We start from the raw sequence: 13,844 nt of genomic DNA on the forward strand, positions 1-13,844 counted from the left end.
TAAATTTTTTTTACTTTAAAACCCAATTAACATAAATTTCCAGGTTTTTTTAATGGACTACAATTTTTCTTTTTTCCTTTAAATTGGAACCAAATTTTTTTCATTCTTTTCCTATTTAAAAATTTTTCTTTATTTTTTTTTTACTAAATTTGAAAGATTATCTTTAAGAGACCTTTTGGGGCCCAAAAATAATCATATGTAAGTATGAATTTTTTTTGGGTATTTTTTTAAAATCAAAATTCAACTTAAAGAAAATTTTTATCTTTGCAATTAATTTTCTTATATTTTTTCAATTAAATTTAAAGTTTTTAAGGGTAAGGCGACAAAGGCCCAACCCTAAAGGTTTTTTGGGGCAAGGTACAAAATTATTTATTTTTTTTTTGGATGTAATCTTTCAATATTTATTGTTTCTTTGCTATATCTATTTGAAAAAACTTTCCGCCTCTAAGACCCTTTTCAAAAATAAATACCCCATCGATATCAAAAAAATTTTAAGTTTAATTTCCCGGCATTTTAACATTGCGTCCAAGCTAAAAAACCCGGGACACAAATAAAAGGCAGGACTAATTTATAATATTTAAGCATACTTTTAAAGTTTCCCGAATTTCGGGGAAAATAAGACATCAGTTTTAAATATAAATCGATATTTCCCATTAATTTTAATTTTTAAAATTTTTCCAAAAATTTTAGCATGTTAATTCTTCATAAATTTAAAATGTTTCATTAAAAATTAATAAAAATTTATTTTTTGGGGGGGAAATTTTTTTTTTTTGAATTTTTAAATGAATCCATTAAAAATTTGGAAAACACCTTTGGGGTTTTTAATAAATTAAAGTTTTCACAATTAAATTCTTGAGAAAATTTTTAAATTTTGGAATATTGTTTCAAGTATCCATGATTGCGAAAAATTGGGAAAGAACAATAAAAATTAATCACTTACCCAAAAAGCCATGTATCTTTTCCATATTGTTTGGAAAACATTGATTTTTTTGAATTTTCCCATTTTGGGGATAATTTTAAAGGAAACATAACTCTTAAATTATGAAAATGACGGGGAAATTTTATGTTTTGTCTAAAAAATATTTCTTCCGAGTGAGCCTTCCTCTAATTTTCCGTATATGACATGGTCTCTTACTCAATTCACCTTTATTACTTTTCCCCCCGATGTGGAAGATTTTTTGCTTTTTAAAACAATTTTTATCTTTTTTTAGACATTCTTAAATCTTTGTTAAAAAATTTTCTCTAATATTTCCCTTTCAATACTCTTCTTTCCCCAAGCTTTTTTCAATAAATTAAAACTGCATTGGGTCCTCTGTAAATCTGTTTGGGGTTTTTTTTTGTCGTCTAGCAACAAACAACTTTAACCCCAGCCCCATTTTAAGATTTGGTAGGGTTAGAAATAAAAAACCCGGGTTTTGGGGAGTTTTAAAACTTTCTTCGTTATGATTCAAAATCGTAAATTAAAAGGGTATGCTAAACCTTTATGATAATTTTTAAATGTATTTACTTCCCCTTTTGGCTTTTTCACCCTGAAAACCATTAAAGCTAAACAATTTTTTAAAATGTTCTTTTAAATTTTTTTTGTGAAAAAATTTTTTTAAGCATGATTGCAAAAAAATGTTTTTTTTTTTTTACATTTTTTTCTTTAAAAATTAATCATTTAAATCTTTTATCCAAAAAATGTGCACCACCGGTGAAGCCCTGGTGGCTTGCTGTGTTATTTCGTTTTTATTAATTAAAAAAATACGTGTTTTTCGTATAAATTTTTTATATGTCAAAGGATAAATTCCCGTAGGTTTTTCATAACCAAAAAATTTAAATGAAATATCATTTAAAATTCTTTTTAGTATTTTTTTAATGAAACGGGAAACTTTTTTCTTTTAAAAATTTTAAGAGGTTTATATTTTTTTTAAATTTTTTGAAATTTTTGAGGTTTTTTTTTCAACGGGAAATTTTAAAGCTAAATGACACCATCTAAAACTTTCGTTATCATCATTTTATATTTATTAATCCTTCATTGGATTTTTTTAATTTTTTGGGGTAACTCAAATAATTTGAAGCAACCAACGGATTTAACTTATTCTATTTTATAATGCACAACTGACTCTATTCTCCACCGCTTCCTTTGAAACCCAAATTTTTCCAAATTCTATTTATTATTTCACAAAATTTTGACGAAAAGTTTTTTTTATTTCTTTTTGTATTAAAAATTTTCAAAAGCTTTTGATGAAAAATAACGGGGGTTTTTTTGTATTTTTTGAAAATCTTTTTAAAAAAAATTTTTTTTTAAAACCCTTTTATTTTTAACCTTTAAAGTTTAAAGTTTTTTGGGGTTTTCATAAAGTCGTTACAGTTAAATAAATTGTTTTTTTGGATCTTGTCTATTTAAATTTAATTTCAAATTCTTAAAATTTGCTTTAAGTCCCAATTTCCATCTATAATATATTTAGAAAAAAAATTGTTAAGCAAAAAAGGGTAAAAAAATAAAATAAATAAAGTTTTTAGAAAAATAAAAATCTAAATTTAATTTTTTTCCATTATTTTTTGATTTCCACTTTTTACTCTTTTTTTTTTCCTTCCAGCACAGTTTTATTAACCCCCGAATTAATACCAAGGTCTTTTTAAAAGTTGCGAAGTGCTTTTTATATTTTTTCTTCATTTTGCAAATGGGTGCAAAATTTTTTAGGGTTTTTTTCGATGATTTTTTTGGTTGGGACAAAAAAATTTTTTGAATTTTCTTTTCTACCATTTAAAAAACCACAGTCCATTCAAAAAATTCTTTCTAAAAGATAAGGATCTATAACATTTTTTAATTTTTTCAATGACATATTTTTTTTTATTTTATCGCTAACTATTTTATTAAGTTTTGAATTAAAACGTTTTTTTTTAAAACTTTTTTATATGAATTATTGTCTGGATTCTTATTTCTCCTTAAAGTGTAGATAATTTGGTATAATCATTCTATATTAACTTTTATATGCCATTATATATGATATAATTATAGAAAAAAATCTCTAAAACGAACGTAAAGAAATTTATATGATTTGAGACATTTGTTTATATTATCTCTATCTTTTGAAAGATTTAAAGTTTATTTTTTTCTAATATTGTTATAACTGTTAAAATTTAATACTTCTTGAGGACATTCTGGTTAGCCATCTTCGTTGTACTTTGTGTAGTTTTTCTAAATTAATCTTAAAAAAACTCTGTTTCTCAGTTCTGTTTCTTTTTTGAAGTCTTTGAAAACATATTTTAGGCGCGGTATTTACATAAAGTGCATCAATTGGTTTTTTCCATGTATGTTAATAAACATTACATTAAGAAAGATTGTATATACTGCCCAATCGGGTCTCATTTTATAACATCGTTGTCGTGTTGTTTTGGTAAAAAACGTGTTGGTAGTTAAATACCATCGTTCAAGAAACGAAACACCATCAAATTTTTTTTAAGCAGAATTTAACATTTTATATGGCTGTTTAAAGTTGACTAACTGAAAGGAAATGAATATTGAGAGGTTCTTGCAGAGCAAGTTCCAAAAAGGTTATATGAATTTCGTTGGCGTCCAGAACATTTTGCAATATTGAATCGGTTCTGGAATAATTTAAAATTAGGATTATAAATTTAATCATATCTAAAACGACTTTTTTCATGATGCAATATTACCTTTCAAATGAATAATTTTTCCTCATTTATATAAATAATTATAGAAAAAAATCTTAATTAAAGGGAAAGTTAATATAACTCTTCTCTTTTTTACTTTTATATCCGTTAATTAAAATTCTGTCAGATATGTTCAAAGGGCACATTAAATAATTTGTTACTTTCTGCATTCTAACAGTATTTGTAAAAATATCTTGAATAACTTTTTTCTCTTTCTTCTTTTCCAGGATTCATTTAGGGTTCATGAACAGCTAAAGTGCAATCCGGCTTTTGTTATTAGTTGTTTTATTTGTGCTGAGTGTGTTTTAAAATAAATTCTTTTCGTCACGTTTAGTCTATTAAGTAAATAGGTAATTACTGATGGAACAACCACCAACAGCTGCTACAAATATAGGAATAGCTGGAAAAGTGCTACTAATGCCAAGCTTGAAAAACCAAAGATAATTTGTTGTAATTATAAACCATAGTAATTACTCTCCCACAAAATTTATAACGTTTTCTGTAAGCAGCAGCTAGTTTAGTTAGTGAATAATAATTGATCTATTGTTTCTATTCCATTATAGAAATTAAATTTATACTAATTTATATTAATATATTAAATTTCTTCCAATTATTAAAATGGTACCCAACTATAATTTTTTCATTGTAACCTTTCCATTTTCTAAAGCTTGTTTTTCTATAGGTCTCGTCTAATACAACATTTTTCTATTCTAAAAAACTTCTTGGGTAGTAGGTAAACGTCTTGTTCGTTAAATGACCCTTGAACTATTTCATTATTTAAATCTTTAATAGAGTGATGTGCTTGGATTTGTATTATAATTTTCTAAAATTATAACTATTTCCTCTGTCCAGTTTGGTGTATATCCTTTTCAAAATGTCTTTTAAGTTTGCTGAAACGGACACGATCACCAATTTTAAATTTTGCTTTGTTACTCTTTTGGTACTTAAATTACCATATAAGTTAAAGGAAACAGTACCTTTATTTAGTTTTACTGGCTTCAGTCGGGTTCATTTTTATACTAGAATGTTTTGTTTTGTTTATATTTATCAACCATTTCCTGCAAATTATATAAATTAAGTAATAAGTATTATTGCGTAAAATATTTCCACATTATTCTTTTTACCGTTATATTGAATCTTTCAATACTACAGCTTACCTTCATTAAATGTATGGTACCTGTTAATTTTATATTATTCAAAAAATGATTCAAACTTTTATTATAAAATTCTTGTCCTTCATTACCATACATTTTGTGGAATCATGCAGTCTTCGGCGGGACTTTTGCGTCACCTGAATCTACCTTTTAAAATTGTTTTTTAAATGCTTCAGTAACAGATCTCAGCTTATTCTTTAATGGAATAACCAAGCATGTTACTGAAATATCAATAACGGTTAACAAGTACTTACTCCTTTACTACTTATTATTTTGAAAAAGCTTGCATATCAACTAAATCGGGCAGACCAAGTATCATCAAATATATTTGACAATCACTTTCGTTCCTAAATTTTCTTTTAATGGTTTGTGTAATTATTCTGCTCATTCATCATCCAAGTGTAGTTGGTCGCTTGGTGCATGATTCCGGGGGTATACTCTACCCCCTTTACCCGTTTGTTGACTTTTGTCCCCGCCAAGTTGTATTCGTTTTAATTATAGGTTTCACGATAATGTTTGCCAATCTTTTCCCCAAATGTTTTTGATTTAGTGTTATTTAAGTCGGAATGGAAAGCATTTGCTTATCCGCATTTTGTTGTACTGACTTCTGAACTATAACAGATATCATGGTCCCTACATGCCGCATCTAGTTATTTAGGGTTGTCATTATCTAAAGCGTTTCCAGGCCCAAAAAGCGGAAAGCTGATAAAAGCAGGACCTTTCTTAGGAATAAAGGTAACATTGCTTGATGAATATCAATTGCACTCCAGAGCGTTAACAAATTGTGTTTTTAAGTACCGCGGATGCACATTGAGCTCTTAACATAAGTCTACCATTTTTTGTTGTACATATTTGAGGATTTATACTATCAGTAAATTTCCTTTCTTTTTACACAATATATTGTTTTTTGATTCATTTATATTATATGGATTTAAATTATTAGCCCCCTCCCCACCTGTTACACAAAACAAAAGAAAAAAAAACCTCCTGGTCCTGGAATCGAACCCTGCCGCGCGGTAAAAAAACATTTAGTTCCATCTAACCGATTTAAAGCTTATGAACGCTTGTGTATAAACGTGTGTAAATATCGATATTTATAATTAAACGGTTTACATTAGCCTTACTTGGAATATTAAAAGATAAATTAATCTTATGAAAGATTAAGAAAACTGGTCCGGACGGAGTACGAATCTGTGTCAATATCTCTTGGTGGAAGAGAGAGAAATGATTGACCAGCTAGTATCGATTGCACTCCGCATGATAAACTCTCTCCCAATATTTTTTACTACGCTTTATCAATGAATAAAACGTAGTAAAAAATCTAATGCGTGGTGTATACCAATAAGGGCACTCTATTGAAAATGGTTTTAGTGTTTTAAATGAAATGGATTTAAACTTGTGGGTTTTTTTAATTGTGTGGCAGATTTTCAGGGTATAAATACACCGAGTTAGTATTTTAAGATTAGAAACTCTGTTATCTTAAAGATTGGTAGGTTTGGATTTTTGAAATTGAATTTGGTCGCGTTGTGGATTTTAAAAGAGGGTCAAGGGTAGGTGGGGTCAAATGTGCCAAAAGCATTAGTTTATTCACTACTTCCATGCAAAATGTTGTGACAAATGATCAATTTCCTACAAACGCAAGGACAAATAATTTGGGAATGAAACGTGATTTTTTTCACATCAATGTCTGTTTAGACTCATTTCACTGACCCAAACGATGTTGTCTTTGCCGTCGTAAATCATATTTATACATGACATGTGATCTGCTAAAATATAAAATGTGTCCATAAAATTCCGAATTTGAACATTTTGCCAATTTTGGAAAAGTACCGCAGGCATTTTGTCGATGCCGTAGCCTCTTCGATGTGCCGCAGGCACCTCTAAATGTATCGGGACATAAATTTGGCCCAAAACTAACCAAATCTCCAATAACTAGCATTTGTACGATTATATTTTATATACACAAAGATCAAATAGTTTAGCAATCGGTTTATCTTCACGGGTAATCTTATACTCTACTACGCTATTGTTCTGGTCAATGGAAGCAAACTGTATTCCAAACACTATGCCTTTAGAACATTGCATTCTTCTGTCCGCTGTATGCTGCTCGATAGGTTTTGGTTTTCAAGTGTTTGTTTGAACAGTAAAAACATTAAGTTTTTACGTAATATAAGAACTATTAAAATCTCCTATTTGCTCGTTTATGAGCATATTTCTAATTTCCAGTTTTCTGAAACATTCACAAAAATTATTCTTTTGTAGATATGATTCATATTTCCAGGAAACGTTAGGACTATTTAAATAGATTTACAGGAAAATCAAAATATCAAGATGTTTCTGACTTTATATCGAAAGTAACTGTCTAGCTAGTACATGGCAGCTAACCACAACGGACACTAACACAAATGGTATCGAGATAATAATGTAAATCATCGCAATCATATTTACAGGAAACTTTTGACTATTGAGACCCTTGTTAGAAAACTTCGCTTTATCACGATAATTTCTTGAGGTATCGTGACAGCTACCTACCTATCTCGTGGTAGAAATATGCCAAAATAATGGATGGATATTTAAAGCGTAAGAAAGGTTTGGTTCCTTTTATTTTACAATACTATAAAGTCAAAATTATTACAGTATCATGGGGGAATTTAGTTTTTGCCTTTCTGTTTCTCTGTTCTTCCATTTGTCTGATTGTCTAGTTTTGGGCCAAATTTATGCCCCGATACTTTTAGAAGTGCCTGCGGCATCGTCGAAATGCCTGCGCCACTTTTCCAAAATTGGCATAACGTTCAAATTCGGAATTTTCTGGACACATTTTATATTTTGGCAGATCACATGTCATTTATAAATATAATTTACGACGGCGGAGACGATATGGTTTGGGTCAGCAAAAAAGAAATGAGTCTAAACAGTCACTGATGTGAAAACATTCACGTTTCATTCCCAAATTATTTGTCCTTGCGTTTCTAGGAAAATGATCATTTGTCACAATATTTAGCATGGATATGAACATAGGATACATCTACACCCCGCTACATTCCCCGATTTTTGAAAACAAATGCTCCATGCAGTAACAAAATTACAAAAATTACAAAAATCACTCACCGATCTCGCTTTAATTTATACACATTGGCGAAGTACCTGCGTTACCGGAAGCGAGGTGCCTTCATTCTTCGTCGGCACAGGTGGTACCACAGGCACTGTTTAGTACCCGTGTACATGTAATTAATGATATGGAACAATTTTTTTAAACTTTGAATCAAATCAATTTAGTAATAACTGAGATACAGTCAAACTGCCCAAACTTTTAACCTATGTAAAAAAGAGAGATAATTCATGAAAAAATGTTTTTTGAGCTATTGTCCTCGTGTCATATGATATGAGTGATGATGTTGAACAAGTATTTTAAGTTTGGATCAAATTCTCTCTGTAATAACAGTGATATAGTGAAAATGCATCAAATTAATCTTAAAAGTAAAAGGGGCATAATTAATGAAACACGCTTATGAACTTTGTGTCAAATTATGTTGGTGATAAGGTAAAACAACTACTTTTAAGTTCGATTCAAATCATTTAGTAATAACTGTGATAGAGTGAAACTGCACCAAAACTGTAACCTGAAATTCTAAGTAAAATTGGGAGGTAATTTATGAAATACTGGTGTTAAGAGTTATGGCCCTTGTACCATATGATGTGGGTGATAATGAGAAATAACTATTTTAAGTTTGAAACAAAACCATCAAGTAATTACAGAGGGAAAGAGAAAGTTCATTAAAACTTTAACCAATATGCGCACGCGGAAGATCGACGACGCCGGTTCGTGTAGGACAACTATCCATACTTCGTGTAGTTGAGCTAATAAAATGTATTGCTACACTTCAAGTCATCATAAACCATTTAAGTCATGTGCCGAACCTCTTTGGTTGCAATATACACAAGAATACAAAAAAAGTCAGTTTCATTTAAACCATGCTAGCGCCAACATAAAAAAAATTTATATGAAGTGTAAAATTGCTCAAAATATATTAAGGATTACATGGTGTAATAGCATATTTCATATCTTGTAACTGGATGGTAATATTTAAATGAAATTTGGTCACTTTAACGACATTCGAAGTTACAAACTTTTTACCGAGAGATTTTTCAAATTTTGTCATTTTTGGGGGAGACAATTGGTATTGAAGTAACAAATTGATGCCTATGGAAAATATATAATTTCTTTGATTATATGAATCTGAACTTGATTTTCGAGAAAATTTTGCGGTAGAAAGCTGCATTATATGATTCTGATACAAATATCAAAAAGAATTGTAAAATTCCCCGTAGGGAAAAGTTTCTAGTTTTCAGGGGAGATAACTCATGAAAAACCAAAATTATCAGGGGAGGTAATTTAAAGGAAATTTTGAGAACTTCTGTCACTATATAACTTCTCAATGCGCACCTTATTTCTATCGTTGGACACTTTTAAAGCTTACATTGTCAAGTTGTATGTGCGCTTTTGGTGAAATTGGGGCCTATTACACCATGTTATCCTTAAGAGATCGAAATGCATTAGACAAAATTCTGCGGAACTGGAAGTCCTTTTAAAACATTATCATTTAACACCTTCTACAAGTTCTGCAGTAAAATAGGATCATTATTTTAAAAAACAAAAAACCTTCGGCACATGATTTAACATTGGCTTGTTTTCCTTCGAATAGGATTATTACACCACATTTGGCGTCATGCATTTCAGTTTAAACATAACATAGATTCTTTTATCTCTTATTACTACTTTGATGATGTTCTGTGGAATTAATATACCACGTTCATACAAAATCACTATATGTGTGTACCTATTCTCATGCTAGCTAAACGTTAACGGATAAGATTGATGAAGGATACGCTAACTTGTCCAAGTTGTTGTAATTCAACGCTTCTTTCATATTGATGATCAGCGTACTACAAAGCAGGAGGGTCAGACAGAATAGCTTGTTATCATGATCTTGGTCTCCCTGAAAATAATTTGGAAAACTACTGCAATAAAATGATATATTTGAGTTCCATCCTTTTATATCGCATAAAATATATAAACTAGCATGTTAATAAACTCTACTATTAGTTTGAGAAGAATTTTTAGAGACATATTTAAATTATTAAAAAAAGAAACTCAAATAAGCATTTCTCACTTCGGAACTTATACATTCTGACCTTGCTTATGACTGTGTCTAGGTCCAGTTAGCAAGACTAGGAATGATGTCCTTAAAACATTTCCAATTTAGGTTTTCTGTCCTTATATGCAGTCTGGAGAGACAATTTTAAGAAAAACAAGAAAGATCCATTCAAGGATACGTACAATACAATACAATACAATACAATACAATATAAATTTTATTTAAAGTCGGTGCATATATGTAAACAGGAAGACATTAGCTATGTATAGCTATTTACCGACGTCTGACCAAGTTTGGTGAACATCTATCAATCAGTTATATGGAGAGATCGTTCATAGGTTATGCAAGATTGCTGTAAATTCTTAAATTGACGCGTTGTTATTTTCCATTATTTCAATGTAATAAAACGTCTTTTTTGGCACTAAAGCATTGATGTCGATTGACGTGCAATTTGGCGCGACGTCACTTTTACGTAACTTGTTTATATTTGACGGCATTCAAATAAAGTAAATGTTTGAAACATCAATGGAACTGGAAGTTATTAAAACATTTTTAAATGTTGCAGATGTCAAATTCGGTAAGAGCTAAATTTTTATCATGCTTTTTACAAGAACATTTGTACCTAGGATTTATATTTAGATTTAGAATTTGATAGATAGAAATGAAAACAATTTGACATGTTCAAATCTTTATACTTGCTGTCATTTGTTTACCCTTTTTATTGTTTTACTTTATAGAGAATCACTAGCGAATAGATATTAGAGAAGCCATCGCAAACTCGTTTTGACTATTCCAGATTCCAACAGGTGTCTTCCTATTCTACTTGAAACAGTTCCTAAGTACAATTAAGTAGCACATTTGAAGGCGGTCGAGTTCGTGTTAGTGGGGTGCTTCTGATAAAGTTCCGTGAACATGTTCAAAACGATTCATAAGAAGTCGTCCTGTGTAGTCAAAATAAACAAAAAAAAAAATGTTAAAAGGCTTTTAATAACTACAAATTGTCGAAAACGCCGCTAAGAAACTTAACTTATATAACGCCGGACTTCGGATCATCCACTTTTAATACCTTTACAGCTCAACCTAAAATAAGGTGAGCTAAAACGTACAAACTAAATCAAAAACTGATTATTTATCAAAATACTGTTTTTTAGCGTTCGAATTTAAATCATGTATCAGTTTAAGATGAGCCTATCCAATTCGATTCTTAATTCAGAGACCGAACCACAAACTTAACCATATTATAAATACAAAATATTGGAAACGTATCATATCGTTTATCATATGGTCTATTGACGACTACCTTCAAACAGATTTTTTTTTTGGGGAGGGGGGGGGGGGGGGGAATGATGTTTTAGAACGATTGAATACAAAACTATCGAATGGTTTTGCATGAGTGCATAATTCAAATAAACTTGAACATTCTATCTATTCAATATTTGAAACGTGACCAGTACTCTACGTTCGACGATGTGCCTTGAGATGACAGAAAAGTGCAAAAATACATTAGTCCGAAAGATTTTACATTTCTCGTGTTTGACAGAAAAATCACTTAAATGGAGCTATTATACAATGCACATAAAACATGTAGAAGACTCCAAGGTTATAAAATTAATATACTATCTACCTTTTTTGGATCATCCAAACCCTCCGTATCGACCAAAACCAGCACTTGCCCCGATTGCGTTGGATGTTTTTTGCACCAAATCCAAATACCTTTCGTTTCCGAATGAACTGTATTCCCAAGGTTAAATCCTAAATGCAGTAAAGAAACTTGTTTGACATCATATTGGCATCATATTTACTTACATAACTTTTGATATTTACATAGAATAGCTGTGGTCTAACCGGCGGTCATGGATTCGAGCTTCATTTGGGGTCAAAACTATATCTTCTCGATGTAAACAGGCGGTCATCTCATTCGCAGGAAAATTGCTCAAATAATACATCATTATTAATATGTTTTACTCCGATATTTTGATGGAGCTAACATAGTTCTTGAAGAAATAGGTGATTATTTATACATGTTTCGATTGATTGAAGGCCGTACATGCCAAAATGTTATAAAGGAAATCTATTGGAAAACAATTGGTAATTTCTGTACATTTGGTACTTCGCGACGTCTTTTAAAATATAGGGATAATATACGTTTTATGTGTATTAACATCTGCAGAAGCCCGCGGGATTGTTGTGACTGAGATCGAAACATTTCACGACGACTAAATGTATTGTTTTCATACGTGATGACTTTACGATTCCGGTACATTTTCTAATTACCATTCAGCTTGTTCTTGGAAACGGTAAACATGTTTTAAATATCCTTATCCAGGGCCCAGAAATAAACAACACCATCTGAAGTACATCCTGAAGGTTTTCAAACGATATTTTAATCTCTAGTTAATCTCTAGTTATTAGAAACATGAACTCACTAACAATTGTTCATGTAATTTAATAATTTGGTGAACAGGAGCACAATTTCAAGAAGAATAACTTTACATTCGAGTTAAATTGTGTACGGACACATTTGCAGTACGGACGAGTACGAACGTAGTGTCAAGGTTTCAAACTGTTTATATAAATCCTTCGAGAAATTAGATAAAAAACATACCGACTGATACTTACCAAAATCATGAATATGGTTCCTAAAAACAAACAATCGTTCTAGTTACAGGCGATTCTTAAACGTTCACATTTATCTGCAAAAACTGAAACGCAGAGTTCTAAAAGGGGAGTAAACAACGATAGAAGCGAGTACGAACATTGTTGGGGCAGCGCATTTGGCGTTGGTAACTGATACAGCAGCAAAACATTCTATGGTTTAGACTGCATCTTTTATGTTACAAGAAGAGGTTTTTGTGAAAGGAACAAGACGCAGATACCAGATGTCAATCTGTGCAGGAATCTATTTACGACCCTGGGAAAGCATTTCAAAAATAAAAATCGGGTATTAACAGCACGTGAATTGCCTTGTTTGCACACGACTTTTCTCCCGTTAAAACATGTGCGGATCAAGTGAAAAAAAGTAGTTTTTATGCAAGAATACGTGTTAATGTCGTTGTAATGGCGTCTTTGTATAATAAATTCAAGTTTTCATTCTTCTAACATGCAATGATAATAACATATGATGTTAGAAATCTAATGACACTGGAAGTTTTATCACATCAGAACTTTGTTGTACAACTAATGGGTGAATACATTTTTATGTTATCTTAAGGTGTTTACCAATAAACACGAATATATAAAACATTTTATTTGTACACACAAAATTGTTACTTATTTTATTACTGTCTACTTTCGTAAACAACGTAATTACTTTAAATGATTGCATATATATTCTAAACTATTAAGGAAAATCATATTATTTTATCATTCGGAAAAAACACAACACAAAAATACTTAAAATTTTTATTTTAGATATTACCTTAGTTTTACAGACATAATATCTACGTTTATAAATCATGAAATGAATAGAACATTCAAGGGTGAACATTCAAGTGTGGAAATATTAGGCAACTCAATGTAAAAACTTTGACAGGGTATGCCAAACAACTGACTTGAAATTAGCATTAAAATCCTACCAGCCGAGAGTAGACCAAAGCTATTAAATTTTAGTGACGGGAAAAAGGTACAAACAGTCCAAAGCAATAAAATATTAAGCGAATATGAGACACTGTTGCGAATAATTTAAGCAAACGGCAACACTGTTACGAGAGGCTATTCTGAATCTTAACAAGTCGAGTAACTTGGCAAGCGTAACAGTAATAAGCATGCTAGGACTGCCAGAACCATATGGGCAAACCCATGGAAAAATGGCAAACGCAACAGTTACTCATAAATAATACTAGGTATACTACTAAAACCTGGACTTATATGTAAA

At 30.6% G+C, this 13,844-nt stretch overlaps 1 protein-coding gene across 1 annotated transcript in view; it reads right to left on the reverse strand.

The window, feature by feature from the left end:
• LOC128550512 (guanylate-binding protein 1-like) overlaps positions 1 to 11,718 on the reverse strand; it is a 34,769-nt gene extending 23,051 nt beyond the window's left edge. Inside the window, exons 1-2 of the mRNA XM_053529718.1 lie at positions 11,595 to 11,718; positions 9,702 to 9,811 (exon numbers count right to left, since the gene is read on the reverse strand). Coding sequence (XP_053385693.1) covers positions 9,702 to 9,742 — 41 coding nt within the window. The 5' untranslated portion in view covers positions 9,743 to 9,811; positions 11,595 to 11,718. The remainder of the gene's footprint in view (positions 1 to 9,701; positions 9,812 to 11,594) is intronic.
• Between the last annotated feature and the right edge of the window lie 2,126 nt (positions 11,719 to 13,844).

This window comes from Mercenaria mercenaria, chromosome 18 (genome assembly GCF_021730395.1).
Source record: "Mercenaria mercenaria strain notata chromosome 18, MADL_Memer_1, whole genome shotgun sequence".
NCBI lineage: Eukaryota > Metazoa > Mollusca > Bivalvia > Venerida > Veneridae > Mercenaria > Mercenaria mercenaria.